The following is a 13,526-nucleotide window of genomic DNA, read 5'->3' as shown; positions in this document are numbered from 1 at the left end:
CTGTGGCGGCGGCAGCGCTCTGTGCTGGGGCAGCGGCACTCTGTGCTGCGTGGGGGGCTTTGCCGCCATTTTGTCAAAGCCTTAAGCCCCTGCAGCTCCATTGCTGTGATGCGATGGCCTCCGGGAGAATGGCAGGTGGGGGCGGCACATGCTCAGATTTAGATCTCGGCAACGAGATCTCGGGGCGAGATCTGAATCTGAGCATGCGCCGTTCACAGCGGCCATTTTTCTGGAGACCACCGCATCGTAACAATGAAACTGCAGGGGTCTCTGGACTTTGACAAAATTCCAGTGGAGCCCTCCACGCAGCACAGAGCGCCGCCGCAACAGCATTTGTAAGTAAATTCCTACTATAAGACGCATCCCCATTTCCCCACTAAATTTTTTGGCAAAAAGTGCGACTTATAGTCTGAAAAATATGGTACATTTTTATCACTAAAATGTTGTTTTAACCCCAGATATTACATTGGAAATTAGGTAGATAGGTAAATGGTCACTACACCCAGAGATGAATTCACAGAGGGGGGGTCATTTCTAATTCCCAGAGGGGTGTCATTTCTAAAATGGGGTCACTTCAGGGGGGATTCTGCTGTTGTGGCACTTTGGAGAGCCGCTAAGTGCTAGAACAACAGAATCCCCCCTGAAGTGACCCCATTTTGGAAATGACACCCCTCTGGGAATTCATCTATGAATATAGTGACCATTTTCTCTACATGGATGATTTCCAGAAACTCGTAGTGGAAGTTTTAGAGCAAAAATTGCAAAAATGTCATTGTAGTGCCCAATATATTGTGCCCAGCTTGTGTCTCTGGAGACCTCCCCCCACCTACCCCCGGAAATTGTTACGTCAGCTCTACTCAAATGTGTCTGTCACTAAATAAACCAAATGCTTGAATGTCAAAAGAGTTCAAAAACGCGGTTCTGTGTGGAAGATTGTAAAGCCGTCATGGAGGCATAAGGCTGGCAGTGATGGGCATTGTGGGTAATAATAGCGGGTATCATGCCTCATTCCTCTCTAGGAACATACACGACATCTTCTCTGGGGGTTCTTTCTTGTTTCAGTTGCTGGGATGAGTGCAATAAAATGTCGCTCAGTGAGTCTTCTGACGTCTTCACATTCTAAAGGATTGGCGGGGACAGAATTTTCAAAAACAAGATTTTCAGTGACCTTTTCCTGATAATCAAGGAAAGTATCTGCATTTCCGGCTTTTTTGTATAACACAAAAGAATTATATGTGGCCACCTGAAACAAATACATGACTAACTTGTTATACCAGATATATGATTTTCTTGATACCTGGTATGGCTGTAGAACCTGATCTGCAAGGTCCACACCCCATATATTTGTTGTAGTCAATGACAGACACAGGTTTTGGAGTGGTGGATCCCTGTTGGTCTGCAGTGGCCCTTGTGGCATCTGTGTGGATCGAGCTCAGGATAAAAATATCTTTATCCTTAAGGCCCCGTCTCACTAAGCAATCTTGGTAGCGAGATCGCTGCTGAGTCACAACTTTAGTGACGTAACAGCGATCTCACCAGCGAGATCGCTGTGTGTGACAGCGATCAGCGAGCGGCCCCCCTGCCGGTATCGCTGATCGCTGCAAGAAATCTCTGGACGTTTCTTTTGTCGCTGGTCTCCCGCTGGCCAGCACGCATCGCTGTGTGTGACAGGCGGGAGACCAGCGATCAGGAGTAAAAAAATAATAAAAAAAATAAAAAATAGAGTTATTCTCACCTTCCGATGTCCCGTTCAGCCATCCTGCCTCTCTCCACGCTCCGGTCCCAGTGATCCTTTGCATGAATGACCGCGAGACTTTGTTATCCCTCGAGACCGTGACATCTCGCGTTCATTCGTGCAAAGGATCACTGGGACCGGAGCGTGGAGAGAGGCAGGATGGCTGAACGGGACGTCGGAAGGTGAGAATAACTATATTTTTTATTTTGATTCTATTTTCTACAGCGATAGCCAGCGATGTCGGGCGATCACATAGCGACTTACTAGCGATCCTGACACCTTCATATCGGTGTCGGGATCGCTGGTGAGTCGCTTAGTGTGACGGGGCCTTTATACTTAAGGGCAAGCAGCTCTCCATTGTGTAAAGCCCCTGACTGCCACTTTCAGAACTTTTTGCTGACCAATGATTGTGGAAACACCTGACGGTTTTTGCGAATAGTCCCACAAGCCCCTATGTTATGTTCAACCAGACTTTTAAATAGAGGTATGCTGGTGTAGTAGTTGTCAAGTTACAGAATGTAGCCTTTTTGTAAAAATGGAGTTATCAGCTCCCAAACGATTTTTCCCTATGTCCCCAGATAAGTAGGGCCTCCTGGTGGGTTTAGTTCGCTGTCTTTCCCCTCATAAATGCGAAAAGCTGATGTGTATCCGGTTGAACTCTCGCACATTTTATAGAGCTTTATTCCAAAAATTGCCCTCTTAGAAGGAATAAATTGCTTGAGGTGCAGTCTTCCTTTTCCTTTTCTGTGATGATGGGTCTGATTTTGAATAGTCTGTCATGTTCAGGGACATTTCTGGGCAGGCATTGACTATTGTCGTTAAAATGACAAAATCTCATGAGCATTTCATAACAGGTCCTACGAAGAACAGCAGAAAACATAGGGGTGGCTTGAACAGGGCGGTTGGACCAATATGACCGAATGGTTATTTTTTTTAACAAGTTCCATATTGAATGTAAGTCCTAAAAATGCTTTCCTTTCTAGGACATTAGTTGGTGTCCATAAATTTGACCTAGCACAATAGGATCGTGGATTCTGGCTGATGAATTGGGACACATATAAATTTGTAGGACAATATGCTCTAGCAAGCTATCTGTCATAAACAAATTAAAAAAATAATTGGTCCAAAATTTTCCACCTCCACATTTATACCAGGAATGGCATTAAAATTAGGGATGAATGGAGTAGCCGAATCCGAAGCCTCCCATCTGGGAAATGCTACAGCAAGAGGCAAAGCCCCTTGGACATTGGTGTGCGCCAATTCACGAGCACTAGGGACAGCGCTAGTACTGGGCATTGTTCCCTGAGTTGGAGACATTTCTCCAGAAGCGCTATTTGTCCTTCTTGTTGTACTGGTCCTTGTGTGAGGATGGACCAGAATCACTGCTCATTTTTGAGCTATCACTGTCGCTGCTACTAAAGCCCTCGAAATCCACATCACCATCTGACACTGCACTTTTTTTGCTGTCAGAACATAAAAGTGCATAAGCCTCCTCTGCACTATAATACTGACGGGCCATTTTATTCGTTTATAGTTTTTTTTTTCCGGAAACTCTCACGTAACATGACTGACGTGACCAAATTATTGGGGAGACAATTGAGAAAAGCCTAATTCTTTAGCCTACCCCAAACTGTAGAATAAACCCTAACTTTAGCCTAACAGTAACCCTAACTTTTGCCTAACAGTAACCCTAACTTTTGCCTAACAGTAACCCTAACTTTTGCCTAACAGTAACCCTAACTTTTGCCTAACAGTAACCCTAACTTTTGCCTAACAGTAACCCTAACTTTTGCCTAACAGTAACCCTAACTTTTGCCTAACAGTAACCCTAACTTTTGCCTAACAGTAACCCAACTTTTGCCTAACAGTAACCCTAACTTTTGCCTAACAGTAACCCTAACTTTTGCCTAACAGTAACCCTAACTTTTGCCTAACAGTAACCCAACTTTTGCCTAACAGTAACCCAACTTTTGCCTAACAGTAACCTTAACTTTCGCCTGACAGGAACCCTTTAGCCCCCGTCTCACATAGCGATTTTGTGACGATTTTGTGACGCATCAGCGATCTCGCCTGCGTTCTCGCTACTTGTGACACATAGTGGCGATTGGGCCCCTGCTGCGGTGTTGCTGATCATGCTCGAATGTCCTGGGCCATTTTTTGATCGCTGGTGTCCCGCTGGCCAGCATGCATCGCTGTGTTTGACAGGGACAATGAGGAATGACCTCAGTACTACAGGTCTGAGAGACTGGGTCCCAACGACTGTCGTATCATTCTATATCGCTGCTGCATCGCTGTGAGATCTGACTTTGACATCTCACCAGCGACCATGTAGCGATGCACCAGCGATCCCTATTAGGTCATATCATTGTCGGGATCGCTGGTGCATCGCCAAGCGTGACAGTACTCTTACTTTAGCCCCAACACTAACCCTAACTATAGCATTAACTCTAACCTGCCTTGACTAAGGGTGCTGAGACTCTAGAAATGCCTTGAGAACGCAAGCATCTGTATTTTCTATGCAGGCATTTTAACTTCCTCTTTGTAACGTCTGATGTGAATAAAGAAATCTGTTTTCACAACATCGTGGAGCTGGAGAACTTCTTCCAATTATTTTTGCCTATGTAACATTGATTGGTTTCTTTATATTTGATATTTGGGAGGCAGAATGAACCAACAGTTGAACACCACACACTACTGGCTCATCCAACAAGGTTTTCTATTAGACTGTGAACTGTCATTGTCTTGGTAAATAATTAAAGTTTTTTACATAGCTTGCCATTTTTATGGACAGTTTAAGTAGAAATGTTCAAAAATATAAAACTCAAGGATATTTTATTAAAAAAATTGTTTTTTATCCTAGAAGATGACTGTACCAAGCGATCAGAGGGACAGCTGACATCTTCAATTTTTAAATCTAATGATCTTGAGATCCTACAAGATACAACTGAAGTGAATGCCATTACTCCAGATATACCATCATCTATTCACAGTAAAGATCTGTCATCTGATCCTATGAAACAGGTCACATCTTCTGATTCTTTACCGATTACTAAGGAAATTCAAAGTCACAAAAGAGACATTAAAAAACAAACTGCTCCTAAAGCAAAGAAGCCATTTTCATGTTCAGAATGTGGGAAATGTTTTAACAAGAAATCACAATTGGTTAATCACCATAGATCTCACACAGGGGAGAAGCCTTTTTCCTGTTCAGAATGTGGGAAATGTTTTAGCCGGAAAGAGCATCTTATTAATCACCAGAGAACTCACACAGGGGAGAAGCTTTTTTCATGTTCAGAATGTGGGAAATGTTTTACTCAGAAACCAAATCTTGTTACACATCAGAGAATTCACACAGCAGAGAAGCCATATTCATGTTCAGAATGTGGGAAATATTTTAAATGGAAAGTCTTGAAAGCCATCAGAGAACTCACACAGGGGAGAAGCCTTTTTCCTGTTCAGAATGTGGGAAATGTTTTACTCATAATTCAAATCTTGTTAGACATCAGAGAATTCACACAGCAGAGAAGCCATATTCATGTTCAGAATGTGGGAAATGTTTTAAATGGAAAGTAAGTCTTGATCGCCATCAGAGAACTCACACAGGGGAGAAGCCTTTTTCATTTTCTTAATGTGGGAAATGTTTTACTTGGAAATCAACTGTTAATAAACATCAGAGATGTCACATAGGTGAGAAGCCTTTTTTATGTTCAGAATGTTGGAAACGTTTTAACCAAAATTAGATCTTCTTAAATGGGTTGTCTCTTGACATTCCTCATGTTTGCTGACAAAAGGATAAAACTAAACTTTATTAACTCAAAATGTAAAACTATACCCATAAATTTACCCCTGAAGGTTAGTCAGAAGATGACTAATAGAAAAAACATGTACCCCACGTTTCAGTAGATAGGGTATACACACTCACTCTCCAAGCCTCTCATTTCTGTGAGTTTTGTCATCCTCACCAAAGGCGACTCATCAGCAGACTACATTTAATATTGACCTATATTCAAGCCAGACTAGATGGAAAAAAAACTAAAATCATGTTATCCGAAACAGTCAGAAAACTAGCCCCATATTGGCAGATCCCAGACCTCAAACTATATACTTGGTAAGTTTATAAGCCACTCCAGTGTCAGGAATAGATAGTATGTGAAAATACAGTATAATTCTTGTGTTTTTCTCCTATAGGGACTGCCCTAGTTTGGTAATGTAACTGCTGTTAATTAGTATTGCAGACAAATTGTCCTAGACTAAACTCAGTCTTCAGACGGCCCAATATGTACCACTCAGGGAGAACTTACCTGCTCCAAAGATCATTAGCAGCTTCTAACTAATGGCCATGCTGCGGTCTGTCAGGGAATGAGTGCAATATCGTTATAAAGACTAGGGATATGTGCAGTCATAATGTCTGGGAGATCTGTGCCATTATTTAGTATGAATATGGAAATTATCTCTGAAAGTAAAGTGTTCCCTGAGCGGTATCTACGGGATTTTCACATACTATCTATTCCTGACACTGGAGGGGCTTATAAACTTACACAGTATATAGTCTGAGGTCTGGGGTCGCCCAATATGTGGCTAGTTTTCTGACTGTTTCGGATAACATGATACATGATTTTAGGGTTTTCTTCATCTAGTCCCGCTTGAATATAGTTCAATATTAAATAATCTCCTGATGAATGAATGATGAATCCAATGAATATTCATTTCTCTTAAGTAGCAGCACATGTGACCGCCGGCAGCAGCAGGATGTCGGTGGCTGATACTGCACTCTACTGAAGAGCAATGAATACTCACCGTGATCTTTGAGGAACAGTCCTGGCGAGTACTCTGGCAAATATAATATTTTTTTTGTTTTCTGATGGGGCCATGCATACCAGGATGGGGGTGGGGGCAATAGGGATGGGGCCATACATAACAGGATCGGGATGGGGGCCAATCGTACCAGAATAGAGATGGGGCCCTGCGTACCAGGGTGAAATGGGGGCCCTGCATACTAGTATAGGGATGAAGGCGATCATTCCTGTCAGGATAGGGATGAGGGATCCATGCATTCCAGGATAGGGGATGAGGGATCCATGCATACCAGGATAGGGATGAGGGATCCATGCATACCAGGGTAGGGGATGAGGGATCCATGCATACCAGGATAGGGGATGAGGGATCCATGCATACCAGGATAGGGATGAGGGGTCCATGTATACCAGGGTAGGGATGAAGGGGCCATGTGTATCAGGATAGGGATGAGGGGGCCATATATACCAGGATAGGGGATATTAAGTACAGAATTGACCACATTTTTTGCTTCAATTTTTTTCCTAATTTCCTCCTCTAAACCTAGGTGTGTGTTTATAGTCCAAAAAATACGGTATATATCTTAAATAATAGAGTGACACACTGGCGCTAGTCCACTTGGCCCAGAAGAAAAAATTGGGCGTTCCCAGATGTTGCTGGTGATTGACAGGTTCTGTGCTAATACCTGCTAAAAAGAGACAAGCTTAAAATAGTAATTACACCGTGCTATACTGGGAAAGACAAGGGTTAACATTAGACTACTCACTTGATAATGTATAGAAAAAACAAGATGTCCTGGAGGCTGGTTGCCTGGTCTTGGAAATATGGATAGCTGCCACAAAAAGTGAGATGAATAAATGAATGAATAAATAAATAAAGCCTATTTTTTTTTTTTTTGGTTTTGTTTTAGAAAATAAGCTACTTACTTGTTAGTGTATAGAAAAAACGCAATGCCCTTAAGGCTGATCGCTTTGTCTTGAAAATGTAAGTAGCTGCCAATAAAGTGAATGAATAAATAAAGAAGTAGAGTACGCTTATCTTACAAAAAAGGGGGGGCAAACCCTTAAGGGTTAAAAGAGATTCTGCTAGACTTACTTATTAATGAATCCGACCATAATGCATCCAACCTTGGAACTGTTACTGGGATATTGGCTGGCACATGTCCCCTAATCCTGGTTTAAATATAATTACTAATAAAAAAAAAAGATTTGAATATCAGAAAAAAAGCCAAAAGGTACCAAGGAATAACGATAGATGGTTCGGGTGGAGGCTGAGGCTAACCTTGCCGAATGCTTGTGGCTGAATATCCTTAGATAAATCAAGAGCACCTGGTACTAGACTGTTCTATGCAGAGGCAGACCTGTGACATGGGTGAGGGTTAGAGGAGGCTTGTGCTGGCTGGTATAGTGCAGGGAGGGGTGGCACTTACTTGGAAGCTGGTGGTCGGTGGTGCAGTCAAGCGTGCTAGGTGGGGTGGGTGATGACCGCTGCTGCGGGGCAGTGAAGCAGTGCGGATCGCCGCTACCTTGCGTGCTCCGGCCGTGAGCGACGCTGAGGAGGTCGGCGTGTGGTGGGGGCAGGGTGTAGCGTGACGTCACACTGGGAAAGGACGGTGGCTGGCTAATGGCACAAAACCAACGCGTTTCGAGAGAACGTCTCTCTTCATCAGGGTTGTGCCTGCCATTGCATAGAGCGTCCTTATAAAGTATCCTGAAGCCCTGCAGAGTAATCACCTGACCCACAGCAGCCTGGTAAGAAAGCCTCATTAGGAGGAGAGATTGTGGATTCAGTGAGAATCAAAGGGAGGAGGGGAGGACGGCAGTGTCTGCATCTAACCCTAAAGCAAGTAGAGGTTGCATGAGACTGAATCCAAATGGATGGACATAGAGAATATGTGTATATAAAAGGGAATGAATGATGAGATTAAGAAAGACATAAATAAAATATGCATGTGGTGTAACCTTTATTTATTAACATAATTAAAATAGATTAAAAAATGAGAATGCAAATATATATAAAAAATATATATATCAAGAATAATACTAAAAATAGGAAAAAATATAAAAATTAAAATAAAAAGTATGTGCATATTTCAAAAAGCCCCATTTTATCGGGCCCTGTTTTTCATTTATGGGCTGATCAAAAGGTCCGACATTCATATGAAATCATGTCCATACTTCTGATGTAGCTTCACTTTTAAGCCCTTTTGTTTGGGGCTTAAAACTTGTACCACAAAGTGAGGAAAAAACTAGAACGCATAGAGCTCAATTTCGTGATTCAAACCTGCTGGGGCTAGAGTGTCCAGGGTAAAAATCCATCTGGATTCCACTCGGGACATTGCTTTGAGATAGTCGCCCCTTCTATGATTTGGCTTAACTAATTGTATGCCCATATAGGAGACACCTCTGCATGATCGATTGTGCATGTCTGCAAAGTGGCGGGACAATGGATGTCCCTTATATCCCTTTCTAATGTTGTTAAGGTGCTCCTTGATCCTCACTTGCAGAGGTCTCTTAGTTCTGCCTACATACAATATGGAATCCAGATGGATTTTTACCCTGGACACTCTAGCCCCAGCAGGTTTGAATCACGAAATTGATTGTGTTATGGAGCCAGTTTGTTGACTGCTAAAGCAAAAAAGGAAAAACTATACAAATAGTTTAAATCAGGGGTCTCAAACATGCGGCCCGCGGTGCACCACATGCCTCACTCCCGAGGCAAGGGGAAGGCATGCATTCAGGAGCGGCGATGGCATTGGCTGTTCTGTGTGCACACACTGCACAGGACCTGTGATGAGGTCACAGGAGGGGGAGGAGTCAGGGGTCACATGATCAGGGGCCTCAGTGTGTGCAGGATGGACACTGCTGTCTGTGTGGTGGTTGTCATGGTGCTGGATGAAGGTAAGTTTATGCATGGGTTCAGGAGGAGTTTACAGGATGGATGGAGCAGAGCCGCGTGTGTACGAGGTGTACGGAGCGGAGCCGCGTGTGTACGAGGTGTACGGAGCGGAGCCGCGTGTGTACGAGGTGTACGGAGCGGAGCCGCGTGTGTACGAGGTGTACGGAGCGGAGCCGCGTGTGTACGAGGTGTACGGAGCGGAGCCGCGTGTGTACGAGGTGTACGGAGCGGAGCCGCGTGTGTACGAGGTGTACGGAGCGGAGCCGCGTGTGTACGAGGTGTACGGAGCGGAGCCGCGTGTGTACGAGGTGTACGGAGCGGAGCCGCGTGTGTACGAGGTGTACGGAGCGGAGCCGCGTGTGTACGAGGTGTACGGAGCGGAGCCGCGTGTGTACGAGGTGTACGGAGCGGAGCCGCGTGTGTACGAGGTGTACGGAGCGGAGCCGCGTGTGTACGAGGTGTACGGAGCGGAGCCGCGTGTGTACGAGGTGTACGGAGCGGAGCCGCGTGTGTACGAGGTGTACGGAGCGGAGCCGCGTGTGTACGAGGTGTACGGAGCGGAGCCGCGTGTGTACGAGGTGTACGGAGCGGAGCCGCGTGTGTACGAGGTGTACGGAGCGGAGCCGCGTGTGTACGAGGTGTACGGAGCGGAGCCGCGTGTGTACGAGGTGTACGGAGCGGAGCCGCGTGTGTACGAGGTGTACGGAGCGGAGCCGCGTGTGTACGAGGTGTACGGAGCGGAGCCGCGTGTGTACGAGGTGTACGGAGCGGAGCCGCGTGTGTACGAGGTGTACGGAGCGGAGCCGCGTGTGTACGAGGTGTACGGAGCGGAGCCGCGTGTGTACGAGGTGTACGGAGCGGAGCCGCGTGTGTACGAGGTGTACGGAGCGGAGCCGCGTGTGTACGAGGTGTACGGAGCGGAGCCGCGTGTGTACGAGGTGTACGGAGCGGAGCCGCGTGTGTACGAGGTGTACGGAGCGGAGCCGCGTGTGTACGACGTGTAAGGAGCGGGGCCGCGTGTGTACGAGGTGTACGGAGCGGAGCCGCGTGTGTACGAGGTGTACGGAGCGGAGCCGCGTGTGTACGAGGTGTACGGAGCGGAGCCGCGTGTGTACGAGGTGTACGGAGCGGAGCCGCGTGTGTACGAGGTGTACGGAGCGGAGCCGCGTGTGTACGAGGTGTACGGAGCGGAGCCGCGTGTGTACGAGGTGTACGGAGCGGAGCCGCGTGTGTACGAGGTGTACGGAGCGGAGCCGTGTGTGTACGACGTGTAAGGAGCGGGGCCGTGTGTGTACGAGGTGTAAGGAGCGGGGCCGCGTGTGTACGAGGTGTACGGAGCGGAGCCGCGTGTGTACGAGGTGTACGGAGCGGAGCCGCGTGTGTACGAGGTGTACGGAGCGGAGCCGCGTGTGCACGATGTGTACGGAGCGGAGTCGCGTGTGTACGAGGTGTACGGAGCGGAGCCGTGTGTGTACGACGTGTAAGGAGCGGGGCCGTGTGTGTACGAGGTGTACGGAGCGGAGCCGTGTGTGTACGAGGTGTACGGAGCGGAGCCGCGTGTGTACGAGGTGTACGGAGCGGAGCCGCGTGTGTACGAGGTGTACGGAGCGGAGCCGCGTGTGTACGAGGTGTACGGAGCGGAGCCGCGTGTGCACGATGTGTATGGAGCGGAGTCGCGTGTGTACGAGGTGTACGGAGCAGAGCCGTGGATGTATGAGGTGTACGGAGCGGAGCCGCGTGTGTACGAGGTGTACGGAGCGGAGCCCTGTGTGTACGAGGAGTACGGAGCGGAGCCTTGTGTGTACGAGGTGTACGGAGCGGAGCCGCTTGTGTACGAGGTGTACGGAGCGGAGCCGTGTGTGTACGAGGTGTACGGAGCGGAGCCCTGTGTGTACGAGGTGTATGGAGCGGAACCCTGTGTGTATGAGGTGTACGGAGCGGAGCCCTGTGTGTACGAGGTGTACGGAGCGGAGCCCTGTGTGTACGAGGTGTACGGAGCGGAGCCGTGTGTGTACAAGGTGTACGGAGCGGAGCCCTGTGTGTACAAGGTGTACGGAGCGGAGCTGTGCGTGTACAGGGTGTGTTAAGTTTGAAAGGAATGCGGCCCCCCAGCTCAAATTTTTTTTATGTGCGGCCCATTTACTCTGCCGAGTTTGAGATCCCTGGTTTAAATAATCAAGTAATGCTATAATAATCTCATCTCCATTCTTACCCTTCATGTAAATACTGAATAAGGGACACTTGTTAAGTCTAAAAATAGGTTACATGCCTCTGTATAAAGAGACTGAGAGAAAGAAACAGAGAGATTCTGCCAAGACATCCATACATCTCAAAAGGACAAGAGACAGGACAGCAGCCATTTTACATCATGACTCCATTATGAGAAACACGGATCGATTATTCTATAGGAAATAACCTAGGGGTTTTCAGCCTCGGTTGGAAGAATACAGATCTGCTCCATTGACCATCGCTGAACCATGGATACGTTTGGAGAAACCAGGTTGTGATCCTCAGATCAATTGGTCTTTTACCTTGTATGGACTCAATGGACTGTCATCTCCCTACGCTTGTCGTTACCTCCTCTCTGTGTGTGTGCCACAGCTGGGTAGTGACCCTGGAAGATCTGAAGTCACAGCTGATATTATCCCAGCAGATCAGCGAAAGGGTGAGAGTCTGTAATGTGCCCCATCTTGGGTCCTGTGCTGGGACTGTTCTATGTGTTATCTGCCTGTTCTGTGGTACAATAAAGCATTGCCCACACTGTCTTACCCTCACCCTGTGTTGTCTGAGTAGCGTTTTGCCCATGTTAAAAGGGGAGCAAGGTTCGGTGGGACGATCCCTGGTCCATGTGGTTTTGGCTAGTGGGCGGCGCTCATAGCATTCCGGCAGTGACAAGCATAGAGGTCTGCTGGAGACCTCTGGTTATCATGCCAACCCATCGGTGACCCATGATCATGTGACGGGGTCACCGATGGGCGGGATTTCCGGCACGCTTGCTGGAAGTGCGTATTGAATGCCGCTGTCAGAGGCTGTTCGGGGCAAATGGCAGATGTTCAAAACAGCTGACATGTGCCGGAAAAGATGTGAGCTCACCGCCGGAGCCCACATCAAAGGGAGGAAGTACATTTACACCCGAGGTCAGAAAGGGTTAAAGGGGATAATTTTTACAGAGACAGAAGTGGTAATTAATCATGTATACATACAAATAATTACAGAAATACACAGCTCCTAATGGTAAATAGTATAGAGTTACCACAAGAAAATATAATTTGTGTAAACCAGGTGTAGAGATAAAAATTCAGGCAAATGTCAGATGTTGTAGCGCCATCTAGTGGCCATGTGCAAAAGTGCCACCATAGAGTAACATGTATCCTAAGAGAGCGTCACTATCAAGGTGGAGATGAGATAAGTGCACCGTATTTACTGAGTGTAAGATAAATCCATACATAGATATATGTAACCGGATTGTAGATCTATCACTGGATATCAGTGTATAAGGGGAATAGATCCTGTGCACTTATAGATGAATAGCTTATATAATGAGAGGACACAGAGCAAAGGGTATAAATAGTGAGAGAATACAGAGCTGACAGCGCATTACATCCCTGGAATACAGAGAGGAGATATAAAGTGCAGCCAGTGCTATATGGGATATCCCGGGAATACAGCACAGCCCATATAGTGTAAAGGAGGAACCATCCTAACAAGAGATGGGGATTACAGATCCTACAGACGACATGCCGGGAGTGTACAGAGAAAGATGGCAGAGTCACCACTATTCCCTCTTACTGGCGTTTCGCCCCGTCAGCTTCCTCAGAGGGTACGGATAAGTGTTTCCAACACACCAAGGTCCTGCACTAATCCAGGCAAGGGGAGTAACTCTGGGGTAAAGTGGGGGTGTTCCTAAAGGAATTGGGGCTGTTCCCCGGTCACATCTTTCCCAGTGAAGCAGGAGGTTCAGGATGAAAACCTGTTGGTAAGACCAAGATGAATAATGCTGCATAGAGCCATCTGGTAGCGACCAATCAGGTGAAGTGATAGTGAGGGGGGTCCGGAAACAAAACAATGCAGGTGAAAAGGGCCAAATGTGACCCCACCA

The 13,526-nt window shown here is 46.8% G+C and overlaps 1 protein-coding gene across 1 annotated transcript in view; it reads left to right on the top strand.

Annotated features, from left to right (window-relative positions):
- Window positions 1–252: 252 nt before the first annotated feature.
- The window catches only part of LOC141076815 (uncharacterized), a 918,929-nt gene continuing 905,655 nt past the window's right edge, over window positions 253–13,526 (top strand). Inside the window, exon 1 of the mRNA XM_073564122.1 lies at window positions 253–335. Coding sequence (XP_073420223.1) covers window positions 253–335 — 83 coding nt within the window. The remainder of the gene's footprint in view (window positions 336–13,526) is intronic.

This window comes from Dendrobates tinctorius, unplaced genomic scaffold, assembly GCF_039654945.1.
Source record: "Dendrobates tinctorius isolate UK_male_01 unplaced genomic scaffold, ASM3965494v1 ptg000430l, whole genome shotgun sequence".
NCBI lineage: Eukaryota > Metazoa > Chordata > Amphibia > Anura > Dendrobatidae > Dendrobates > Dendrobates tinctorius.
The sequence above is the reverse complement of the archived record's forward strand: the minus strand, read 5'-3'. Positions and strand labels throughout refer to the sequence as shown.